Below are 12896 nucleotides of genomic sequence, written 5' to 3' on the forward strand. Positions count from 1 at the left end.
CAATGTCCCCCCAACCCCCCAAGCCCATGCAGAGAGGATTCTTGAAGCCCCAGCCCTGCGACACTGCAGACCTGTCAAATCTAATTCATAACACATGCCTAGCAGTTCTTAGGGGAGAGGAAGGATCTGATGCCCTGGCTCCCCACCATCCCCCTGTACAAAGGGACCATTTAATGACTGCACATTAGCAATGTGGACAATTAGCATTCACATGGAAGATAAATGGCAGCATAAATTAAATATCAGTAAGTGAAAGAGCAAAGATGCAAGATCTGAGCTCAAGGCTGTAAACAAACAAACAGGCAAAAAGGAACAAACAGCTCCTGCGACAGCTCAGCCATTTGGGAGAGTTACCTTCCGGCGTCTGGGACTTTCCCCAGGGGTGATCTTCACATTTGCATGGCTGTTGCCTGTACCTCACTGGCTCCTGGCTGGTTGTTAAGCAGATTCTTTCTGCTCAGGAACCTGAACCTCAGAGTGGTTTACACCACTGGTTCTAAACTTCTGCCTGTTTGGGGATCTGAGCGTCAGCAGCTTCCCTCAGCCACATGCATCACACAAGAGCTCTGGAGGAACACGAGCCCCAGCAGCTCCTGCTCTACCCTTTCCCATAGCGTAGAATGCACCTTTCTTTCCATGGGCCAAGGCTGGCCATTCCTAACCTTACCACAGCTTTCCTAGCTCCTCTTCTTGCTAACTTCTATCATTCTTAAGCACTAGAAATGTAAGGACTGAAACTGTCCTCGGCCTCTACCACAAGCTGAAGGGCAGGGGACACTACCCTTATTTGTATGGGCATCTGTGCAAGGCCACTATCAATATTAATTCAATACCGATTTGCAATACGCCTCCCAGAATTGCAACTATTAGTGACTACTGCAGCAAAGGCGGGGGGAACCCAACAAAAACACCAAAAAACCCCAACAGAGATGATGCAAATGCTAAGTAAACAAAAGCTATTGGCTGAACACCAACATTCTCTAGCCTGCCCAAGCAGTCACTCTTAGTGCATTGACAGCTCAAGTTTATCAACAGCTGGAGGAGTCAAAATGACTTTTGCTGTGAACCTACAAAACATGTGAATAACTAAAAGGTAGAGCATAAAAGTGACAGAAATGTAGGGACTGCCAAATGGGATCACACTAAACGGCCCTTCAAGCTCAGACAGTGGCTAGTAGCAGATGCTTTGGAGGAAGGAAACCCCCTCCCACACCTCCCTGGGGACAAGTATCAATTATCCTGCCTAGAAATAAAATGTTTTCCTACTTCCAGATTTCTCCTAGTTCTTCTTAATGTATTAGAAAGTGTTTGCCTGGATATTTTTCCTCACAGGCATTTCATTGCTTTGTCCACATTGTTCATTACTTTGAAGTAAAATGACTCAGTTCACATGGCAATCTGAAAGGACTTTCTAAAAGTGAACAAAGCTATCTACACAAATCCCAAGGTGAAAGCAAACATCTCATAGTATTGCACACTGGAAAACTGAGAAACAGGGGCTTAGAGACTTGCAAAACGCAGTCTCCTTGTCTCCCAGTTCCATGGCTAAGAAGCAGAGGAAGGACAGTCAAATAGGGTCATCTGGACTACTGAGAATTTCTTTCATCTCTGTACCAGAGTGTGGAATCTCAGCACATAACTCTTCTCTCCTCTCATGTTCCAGATCTCTTCCTCGCAGATCAGTACTGATGCTTTTTCATAGATTTTCCCAAACTGTAACTAAGAAGCAGCTTTTGGTAAAATTGAGGGTAAGGTGTTTGGAAAGGAGATGCAAGGACAAGGGGGACAGGTGTGAATTTCATACCTAAAAACCTGAGGCATGGATAAATGTCTCTTATTCAAAGGCAAAACAAAGGCACCCCCCTCAAACTACTGGATGTGTATTTCCTTGACATCCCTGCTAACAGTCACTGGGAGGCTGCTTGATGATGGGCAGGTTGGGCGTCTCTTCTCTTCCCCCCGCTCCTTGCCACCTCCTCCCCACAGGAGCAGTAATGGAAAAGTGACTTGCTGCAGAGATAATGCTGGGTTTGAAATGAATTTCTGACTAGCTAAGCCAGCACCCGTGTGAGCTGCGGCTGATTAGCTCCAAGCATCCAGGTCCCAATCACTCACAACGGAGCCAGACAATCACGCCAGCCTCTGCAAGGCAAAGACAGGGTGGAGGCAACATCCCTGAAAAGGATCTCAAAGGGAAAGGGAAAATACTACTCACGTTTGTGGTTTTCATTTCTGTGGACAGGTGAAGAGCGGGTCTCCTGCTCGCGGGCTTCATCACCCTCTTCGCTGGCGAGGTGGGTGTGAGCATAGTGGTAGCTCAGCCCAGGCCTGTTCTTGTAACGCTTGCCACAGACTGGGAGGAAAGGAGATACGAGGGAGGGGAAGAGAGAATGGAAACATCAGTGTGACCTGTAACAATGTCAGCATCCTCTCAAGTAACGCTCCCTTCTCCCCCGAGAGCAGCACCACACAATCCGCGCGCCTGCCTGAAACTCTTCCAGCCGACACTGGTGAAAGGTGACAGAAGGGCCACCCTGCAGCCACAGGTCCCCAAACAAGCTTTCTGCCCACCGTGCTGCCAGCAGACCTTCCTAAAGGCCCAGGCAAATGCATATTCAGTCTCCGCAGCTCATACAGCCCTAATCCTCTCTGCTAAGATTACTAAACGTGATTGCACACAAAACGAAATGAAATGCCAGTTCCCATGTTGGTGCTGCACCATGCACAGCAATAGGAACTGGACTGAGAAGAAAGGACACTATTTTCTTCATTACGAATCTCTGAGTAAAGGAAACGGTATTTTTATTTTTTAAAATAAATGTTTTCTGTAAAAGGGTAATAAATAGCTTTATTCACAGATTCCTAGTCAAGGCAAGGAGATGGAAATCATCCACAGTTTCTTGCTAGAACAACATGTAGTAGTGATACTTATTTGCCCAGGTAAACTTCATATTCAGCATCCCAATAAATAATGCAATGTGTGACTGAGAATTCTCCTTCTGAACTTCTGTTTATTTTAGGACTAAGTCAACAGATATTAAGAACAGGATCAAATAATTCAGGGCGATGAAAGGTCTACATTTTCACAGGGAGCTCACCACAAGGGCAAGCTTCATAAGATTCATTACATACAAATTCAGCTTCTATAAAGTTTTTAATTCATGTTAATGTCTCTAAAAGTTATCTCTTCATCTTCAAAGCAGTCTCTGAACGTCCTCTTTTATACAGCTATTCTGTCTAGCAAATACAATTATTGTCATTTTAAAAGATCAGGAAACAAAGGCAAAGAAGCTTAGTGCCCTTCCTGTGAATTTTTACTCCCATCCACATTTTCAGTCACTTTATTAGCTTCATTAACCTCAAGGATTTCACACAGGAATAAATGTCATGCCCAGTAGTCCGTCTTGCATAGCTTGCTTAGGAAGGCAAAGGAAGTGGTGCCAGAAGAGAGAGCAGAACCCAGCAGTCTTTAGTTCTCTGTCTTGTTTTTAGACCCTTTGAAAAAATCTCCAGGGGGAAAGTCACCATCCACTCCTAAAATCTTCACTCAGCCCCATTACTAAAAATGCATCCTACAATGTATATAGATATTTACTTCCCATTCCCCAGACACCCAAGTCTGGGAATGTCATAACGTTCCATAAATTACAAAAAGATATAAAAAGACCCACCCCAATTATTCATTTACATGTAAGTAAAACTTCCATTATGACACCTTTCTGCTACTACTCACAAAAAGCCAACTGATGATCCACATTCTGGAAGAGATGATAGAAAATTGTAAATCAAAGCCTATAATGAGAACATATTTCATTCTCCATCTCTTCTGGCTGATTTGCAGACTCCCTCAAGGAAAATACTTTGCCTTATAAGAAACATGTAAAACAACCTCATGATATGAATGAGTGAACTGGAATATCAGATACTTTTATTCCAGTTTTCTGCATTCTGCAAGGTGATGATCACACAGTCATCATAACAGGACGAAAGCTTTTTACAAATGTAATGTGTCCTTAGCCACAGTTTTCTTAAGTCTTTGAATGCTCTTGATTTAGAATTGAGAACTCATGCAGGAGGGAGGGGGGAAAGTTGGGGAGAAATAAAATGCCCAGATACATATGCACATCCATTCTTTGAAGCATCTGCTCTCATCTCATATGTGAGCCTGTCCCAGCAAGTGGGAAATCCTACGGGGTGTGTCCACCCATAGGTGAGGCTTCCAAAGTCGCTGTAAGCAGGTCCAGCCTTATATACCAGAGATCGGCAAGCCAGAATAGCTGGCACCTTTGTTTTGAGCAGAAAATTTCTGGTTTCATTCTCCTGTTGGATTCCACCCAAAGCCTGGCCGGGGCTCGGGGCGGGGGGGAGACCAAGGGAGTTTCTAACAAGGCCAAATACGTGAGTTCTCAGCCTTGAACAAGGCTAAACAAGGGAAGTTGGATACATTCTCAGCATTTTGTCCTCACTACTGATTATATTCTAGGCTGCCTCTTTCACTAGCGAGTTTACGTACTTTGTTAACGATTCCAGACTAAGTTAGCAGCTTCAGCTTGGGGCCTGTTGTTCAGGCTGAAGTACTTCAATGCTTTAGCACTTTTTACATCAGCATGAGTGCGTTGTTATAACTTAGTACAATACCTACTAGCACAATGGTTTTGAGTTCTAAAATATACAGGATTCATCTATAGGTCAACTCTGACTTGGGCCAGTTGTCCAATCCTTAGCACTTCAAAACCTAATTCCATTGCCAGACATTTTGAAAAACCAGACTGCGGTTAGATGCATGCTCTCCACTTCTTCTAGTACCAGCCATGTATTCTTCTAATGGATTCTGGAGAGGGAAATTACTCCTCTGCAGTCCTACAGAGCAAGTGGACAGACAAGCAGTGGAACAGAGACGAGCATGCTGACAGAGAGTCAAACAACGAGATAGCCACAGTCCTGTAAGATTTTGTCTCCACTTTTTGAATAGTGGAAAAAGCGTAACACAGAAGTAATCATCAAAACAGAGAGCGCTACGAAATGTTCACTGTTTTAATTATTTCAGAAAGATAACCCCCTCTAATTACACAATGGTAAGGCATTTCTTAGAATGGAGAGAGATTTACATTTCTAGCAGATTATTGGAGTATCAGCCTAAGTATCTCACTCTATCCCTCTTACTTGTGTGCATTTGAAGATGAAAGTTAAAAAATAATTCTTCTGCTATGAATTACTGATACTGCTCAAAAACTTCTGTCTACTTATTTTCAGAGCACTTCCAGACGATCAGTGCTGTACTGACAAAGGAGGAGGCACTTGGAGTTAATAGCTGTGTGATACATACTACCCAACGCTATCTTGCTCTTACATAGCTTGATCCTGTGTTAATGATAACCTACCTGCAAAATCAGATAAGCTCTAAAACGCAGTCCCATTTGCCTATTAGAAGGAGTCTTAAATATAAAAACAAAATTCTTTCTAGAAATTCTACCAGACTTCGTTTCGTTCAGGTCTACCTGAAAACATACCCACGATTCTAGCTCTACCGTTGTTATCTTACAAGAGGACCATGTTCTTGAATATAGGTCTCATGCATCTCTCTCTGTCCATGCACAAAAGGAAACTCGCGTTCCCAGCAGAAAGTCCCAAGGCTGTGGCCTTGCCTCCATTCCCTACAGGATCCTGCAGGGATTTTAGCTGCAGAGTTTAGGATGGCATAGGAAATCAGACAGGTCTGCAGACTCACCCGTCTCCAGCAAAAAAAAGTATCAGCTCACCAGGAAAAAACAGTAAGCATCAATATAAGCTGAGGCAGTACTAATTCTGCAGCTGAGCTCTTCCCACTGCCAAAACTCTTTCAGATGGCCTTCAAGGGTGTCAGCAAGCTCAGACATGCCTAGCTAAAAAGGAATTTAAAGGACTTTTTAACCAGAGCTGAGGCAAAAGTGTTCTGTTTACGCAGTCCCAGCAAATCCTTTGTAGGACTAAAGATTTTCAGCTTCCAGCAGCTTTTTTTCTTGATGTCAAGACTTTTCCACCTTTGAAATCCATGTTCTGCCATGGAAGAAGTCCGAACCAATGCCATAAGTTGAAACTGCAGAGATTTCCTATTCCCCAAGCAAATTAAACTTTTGCAGGGGAAAAAGGGTATAATGATATTAGTCAGGCAAAAGAAGCATTGGCTTCCGTGAGACTTTGCTAGAATAAAAGCTAAGTCATGGTTTCTGCAACAGACTGAATCCTCCTGAATTCACCCTAATCTCTTATTTTCCAGATAGAGCACATTTTATTAATCTACCATATCACGGTGCTAAGAAGTAGTTTCTATAAAAGGGTGATCATTAATAAACACTTAGCTCTTATATAACTCTTCCCACTGCAAGACTGGCTTTTCAAACATTAATTAATCTTCCTCCATATTCCTGAGTGGGAAATACTATTCTTATTTCACTTCTGAAAAAAAAAGAACCACAGAAGGGTTAAGTGACTTGCCCACACAGTGATTCTTTGTCATTACCAGGGCTGCAATTCATGAGTTCCAGCATCCAGACCAGTGCTTACACCACATCTTTCTCATTCTCCTAGCTGACAAACGCATAATGAGAACTGGTTCTCCCAGTCTGAAATGCATGCTACTGATTAGCTGTTAACGCTATGCAGCTCACACATAGCAAGTGAGAGTATGCCTTTCATAAACTTTGCCGGGTGGCCTTGCCTTTTTTTCAGCAGCTTTAACTTTTTTTATCTTTAATTTTCCTTGCTGGATAGGCTCATCATCCTTGCATGTGGTAGATTTCATCCTGAATCTCAACACTGGGAAGTTGACTTGATCTTTAATTACGTAGCCAAGACCAATGAAAGCAGCGGGAGTTTGTAGAACGTAACCCACTCCAATTCCTCCTGCATTCAAAGGATATATTTTCGCTATAACCTGATGTGAATGCCATCTTAGGAACAAGCTGGTTAAGTAAGTAGTAGTACTGTAGTGCAGATGAAACACCATAAATGGGGAAGAGGGAGAGACTTTATTAGGCCACCAGACACTCTGCTGTGATGAACCTTACTTTCCTTCAAGACTGAAATGAAGACGTTACACAACTGTGTTATGGGGGAAAAAACATCATTTGCAGACTGTTTAATCACAAGCATTGAGTGTTTCATAAAAGAGAGCTCTGTTCTAAGTTCTGGCCTGTAACAGCCTGCAACTCTTTGGATAAGCAAATTCTCACTCTGTTTACATTTTTCAATGAGTAAAATTAATATAAAATACTTCCCCTGCTTTAAAAGCGGACTTGAAATCTATGACTTAAAAGACTTCCTCATCAAATATTTAATGGCTGTGTTGCTGTCATTTTGAAATTGTTACACATTTGGTCCTTGGCAGGCTGTGAGCTATGTTCCAGCCAGCTCTCCACATACATTTTGCACAATCTGTCACCAGTAGGAGACAGAAGGAAACAATCCATGTTTTTAGTGGAAACAGGAAATTGGGGGAGTACATGCTTGCTTTTTTTTTTTTTTTGTCACTGAATCTTGCCCCCCTCTTTGTCTTTCTTTGCTTTTCTCCTTTGCCTCCTGTTCTTTCTTCTCAGCTGGGCTGTGTCAAACACTAAATCTTAAGTTAACAGCTGGCAGGCAGTCATTCCTCAAAGTTATCTTCCTGTCCCACAATTCCCTCCACTCCAAAAAAGACATTCCTTGTTTTGCACTGGTTTGGTACTATAATCTCCCTTCTTACAGTTATGCCCACACTCTGGCACATCTAGAGATCTTGAATGCTAACAGTGTATTTTGACCTCCACTGATGAAAAGGCATTATGTTTGTCCCTCTTTGATCAGTACTGTCGTGCTATACACCTCTAGTATTACAGCAGTATGTAGTGATCCATTTCCTAAGGGATCTTCTGTAGGTAGTAAACAGTCTTGTTTCAGTGCCCGCTGAGGACAAGTCCCAGAATCTACCTGCGGTATCAAGATAACAGGAACACTGAACTCCAGCACAAAACATGAAGAAGTCAACAATATATATGTCCACATTTCAATAAATTAATTGCTAGCACGAGCAAAGGACTAAACAGGTAGCCTATATGAGTAGAAAACATTCAACTATCAGAGTCAATACTACTCCTCTCTTACCATGTGCTCTACTCCAGGTCTATGTTATTCAATATTAAAAAAAAAAAAAAAGAAAAAAAAGTGTCCTTGCCTCTCTGATCTTGGATTTTCTACCAATAATGTAGTTGGTGAATGACAAATATAGCAGCTATGGTGGGAGGGCTGTTTGTTGGGCTCATCTGAACAATCATTTGTTCTAGATCTTATTGCTTATTAACTACTTAGGGATTCACTAGAAAGGATAATACCAGGAGATGATTTAGGGCTTAAACTGCTAATAGTTTAAAGGGAAGCTGAAGTTATGATGGAGATTTATGAGAAGCATGTAAAAAACATAATGCTATAGTCAAAGCATGTTCAAATCAGCTTGTCACTGTGATATTTAACCAAAGGTCTGTGCTAAGAAGCAGAAGTTGGATTAATTCATGGTATCCATAAGAATTAAGACAACAGATTAAGTCTCAAAGAACTGGTAAAAATCAAGCTAAATCACTATTTATCTTGTAGGCCTTTTGTATTCCACCAATCCTTCCAGAGAATCAATGAGATGTTTGTTAAACTGAGTATGACACGATCAGGTCCATTTCAAGGAGAGAAAGAAGGCAGGTGAAGTTAGCAAGGTAATTACAAGAGCCGTCACTTCACAAACATATACAATAAAATAGTCCCTAAAGAATAGGCCTCAAGGAATTGCATTTGGCAAGTCATGCTAGAACAATATAGCATTTAACTGGGATTTTCTAAGGAAACTAAAAGAGAGAGATCCTCGGTACCTATTGAAACTCAGGGGAATCTGTTAATCTTAAATCCCTTAAACTACCTGAAGATTCCAACCTTTTGTTGGCAGAATCTACAATAAATTTAGTGGAGAAATGGAATGGAGAAGAAAAAAGCTAACCTCAGAATAATGAAATTTCAATGGCCTGCTGGATGATGAACTTACAGAAAAAAAGCAGGAGGGTGTTTCAACCTATAATGATTTAGGTGTAGGATCAAGCATTTTAAAAAATAATTATTAGTAGTTCAAAGGCAAGTTCAAAGTGTCCACTTAGAGACCAAGCCTTATATGATCTGTAGGCACAATACAAGTAGATAGGCAGTTAGTGGGATATTCAGGAAAAAATATTTAGGATCCTACCTCCAGTTGAAATCGATCAGAATTAAGAGCCTATTTTTAAAAAAAAACTTCATAAGGTACCTTCAAGCACCTGAAAGGGTCTATTTTGGGCCCAACGCTCACCTCTGTTTTCATCATAAATTCAAAGGGTGGAATAGAGAGTGAAAGAATCAAATATGCAGAGAACTGACTGTTAACAAAACTACTGGAATAATAATAAAAATATATCATATGAGCTTCATTAACCAAAGAATTATTTCAAACAGTAACATAATTAGTAAATATTAATATGACATCTAGTATAAATAAATAAAACACACTATAAACAGGACAAAGCAGTATAATAGGAAACTAAAGCTGATAGATAATCTGCCTGAGTAGAAGCAAGTTGAACAGGGAAGGAACAAGAAGCTATAGCAAATGGTATATTAAATATCAACTTATATGGTGGACAAGGATGAAAACTCCTTTGAGACTGAAACATGACACAGCACTGGAGAGGAGTGTCATGCACTGAAAATGGTTCACTAAACAACCTATCAGGTCAGCCAGATCTGTACCTCTCATAAATACATAACAGAGCAAGTTGCATAAATCCAAGTTCTGCAAGTAACTGTAAGTTACATGTAAATGTATCAACCATTCATCTTCTGAACTGCTTCTATCCTCAAAACAGCACGTTCAACTTAGTTCTGGCCCCTACTACTTATATGAGACCCTTTGGAGATTCATCAAAGAAAAAAAAAAAAAACAATCTTAGTAAAAGATCTGAAGAAAACACAGTTGAAAGAAGCCCCAGTAACTGTTTACAGTCATAGAAAGAAGACATTGTTATCCACTAAGAACAGAGCAAGAACTCCTGGTCTTAGACTGCAGCAGAGAAAGTTCAGGTTAAATAACTAGAGAAACCTGAAAATGAAGTTTCTGACAAAAGAATCAGCCTCTACAAAACACTGTAGGATCAGTGTCTCTGGGTACATGCAAGGTTGCATTAGTCACTGATCCAGCAGAGATCATAGGAAGGTTTGAGTCAATTCTCATTTTGCACAAGGAATGGATCTGAATACATATCTCGGCCTCAGAGGGACTATGAATAAAGGATACAATACAAACATAAGTTGCTATGCTAAAATAGCAGTTTATACAGGAATAAGACTAAAAGGAGACAAGGACATATTGGTAAAAGGAAAAGAAAGAAACAACTCTTTTTAGAGATGGGTAAAAGAAATCTTCCATAGATAGAGGAACAGAAAACAAAGGTGGAAGTATGTACGTCGCTAAGTCTCTGTGGGAACATGAGAAGAATGAAAGCAGACAAATGAGGATGGACATCAGGAAAGTTAATAACTTGTAGAGATTCAGCACAATCTAACTGCTCTGGCTAAAGGAAGTAGACATCTGGAGTCATGAAGCTCAGGTGTTACAACAGATTGCAACTTTTAAACCAGAATACAAGTTTCTAGATAAAACTTCAGAGAAGCTTGCTCTTTTTTTTTATTTTTTTTTTAATAGTGAATAATTTATAATAAACAATACAAAAATAGAAAGAATTTTAAGAAGACTGCTGGGGTAGAACTGACGGTTCGCCAGCTGATCATTTGACGATGACATGACATCAGTTCTTACTACATACATAGGTATTCATACATTTGTTCACTCCATCCCTCCTTTAAAAGTTACATGCCCAGTTTAACGTGAACAGCTGTGGTGGCATATCTTCCACTTCTCTTGCTTGACATCAGAGGGTTTGCTTTGCTCCTCAAGCCTTACTTTTCACTATTCTTTAAGGCACCTGCTCTATCTCCTGGCCAGGTGTTCAAGCTGGGTCTGGGTCTGGTCTCATACAGCAGCTGACACATTTGGCTACATTACCATCTCCAGCCTATACCCATCTCACAGCAGGCTGCCCTGCCACTTTCATTATCCAAGCATTTATCCCAGAGGAGCTCAAGGCACAACACTATCCGATGCAACTGGTTGAAAATCTGACCAACTAGTTTTCCACTTGCCGATTTGATGAAACAAGGCATTTCACAATGATGTTAGCAATGTTATCAGTGCTTTGAATGGTCAAACATCTTACTCTGAACTTATGATACAGTAGATGCTCAATAAAATCAACTGATGTATTTTGTTCCACAAACAATCAACCAACCACCTTCTCTTAAAAGCACAGGATGCTAAAACATTTTGAGCTTTGAAAACCTTCCTCCGTACAGAAATTCCATATTTCCAGTCAGTTTTAATATTGGGACCAGGTTTAATATTGGTGTATAGCTAAATGTCTCTTCCAAAAAACGCAGGCCTTTTCAGAAATAACATTGCTTTCTTCCAAAATAAGGGACCCAGTGTCAGCTGGGTACTGCTCTTGCATCATCTTGCTGACACATAGACTATTTTTTTCCCATAACTTTTTATTACTGATGAAACCTGGTGATATATTCTTGTTTCACAAAGATATGAATGTGTAACTATGAAAAAAGAGCAGAGTAGTTCTTTACCACAAATAATTTTTTGTGCCCATGCAGTTAAATAAGAAAATTAATTTGGTTTAAATCTGCTTAAGCTTTCTTTGTGGTTACTTTCCAGACTGAAATATCAGAACACTGGCAGAAAAAGCAACCTGGAGGTAAATTAAATAATATACAGAAAAAGGAAAGTGTCAAGCCATTAAGGTAATTATTCATACCAATAATGTGATTGTGGGAATCATGTTTTCCCAAACAAGAAACAGATTCATTATTTTGACCTGCATGTTTCCATGTAAAATAAAACTATCTGCCCAAAACATCTGCATGTGGAGTACTGCAAACCAATTCTAACCTCACACAATTAGATTGAGATTCATCCATAAAAATATTTAGCAAATAATTTGAAAGAAAAAAATCGATTCAAGAGGTCCACCCAAGCAGGAAAGAGGCCTTAATTTAAGCCAATTATTCACAATTAATTGTATGTAATATTTCTACAGAAAGTTAACAAGGACAGGATATTACTTCAGGATGATGGCATTACAATTGGGACAGTTCTTTCCTTCTGCTCCACAGTCAGGTAAAAGAGTTCTGCTACCACATAACCCTCTTCTCAGCTATCTACAATGAAAAAGGAGGAATCACTGGGTAAAGTCTGGATTCCAAAACTCCTTATGACTCACCCTCTAACTATACGTTTTTTTAAAAATGAAGGTATCAGCCAAATGAAATAGGAAAGTTTGTATTTCCAAAACCAAAGAGGAAATTTATGCTACAAAATGTAAGCCAAGCCAAAATTCCATCAGTACAACAATGTACCAGAACTTTGACTTCAGCCCAGATTTCTGCTGCCTGCTTTGGTATCTTAGATGTTTTATCTACTCTGTGCAAATCACTACTATGCATGTTGTGAGTTCTCTATAAGATCCGAAAGCAAAGCAAGATAAGACAATAAAGAGTCATTACGTTCAAAACTACTACCGCTGACAAGTGTCCTTGGATTTGGAAGGATGTTCCAGCAAAGAGATAAAGACAGTTATGCATATACCAGCAGAGGAAAGCTGTGGATGTCAGCAAGATAGATACTGGGCTCCCAGAAAAGTCTTAGAAGACACATTTTAGTTCTTCCAACACACAAAGAAAACTATTTATTCACAGCACAAATCTCCTGACTCTTCCTCCTTGATCATGTGTTCAGACACTCCCATTCA

The 12896-nt window shown here is 40.3% G+C and overlaps 1 protein-coding gene across 6 annotated transcripts in view; it reads right to left on the reverse strand.

Annotated features, from left to right (window-relative positions):
• The window catches only part of DPF3 (double PHD fingers 3), a 154319-nt gene that overhangs the window by 45060 nt on the left and 96363 nt on the right, over positions 1–12896 (reverse strand). For all 6 annotated transcript variants that reach the window (XR_003398565.1, XR_003398564.1, XM_026850099.1 and 3 more), the window contains one exon: positions 2216–2353. Coding sequence is in view for 4 of the 6 variants with exons in the window: in XM_026850099.1 (XP_026705900.1) it covers positions 2216–2353 (138 nt within the window). In the remaining 2 variants the exon portion in view is untranslated. The remainder of the gene's footprint in view (positions 1–2215; positions 2354–12896) is intronic.

Source organism: Athene cunicularia, assembly GCF_003259725.1.
Source record: "Athene cunicularia isolate RWA chromosome 5 unlocalized genomic scaffold, athCun1 chr5_part1, whole genome shotgun sequence".
Taxonomy (NCBI): domain Eukaryota; kingdom Metazoa; phylum Chordata; class Aves; order Strigiformes; family Strigidae; genus Athene; species Athene cunicularia.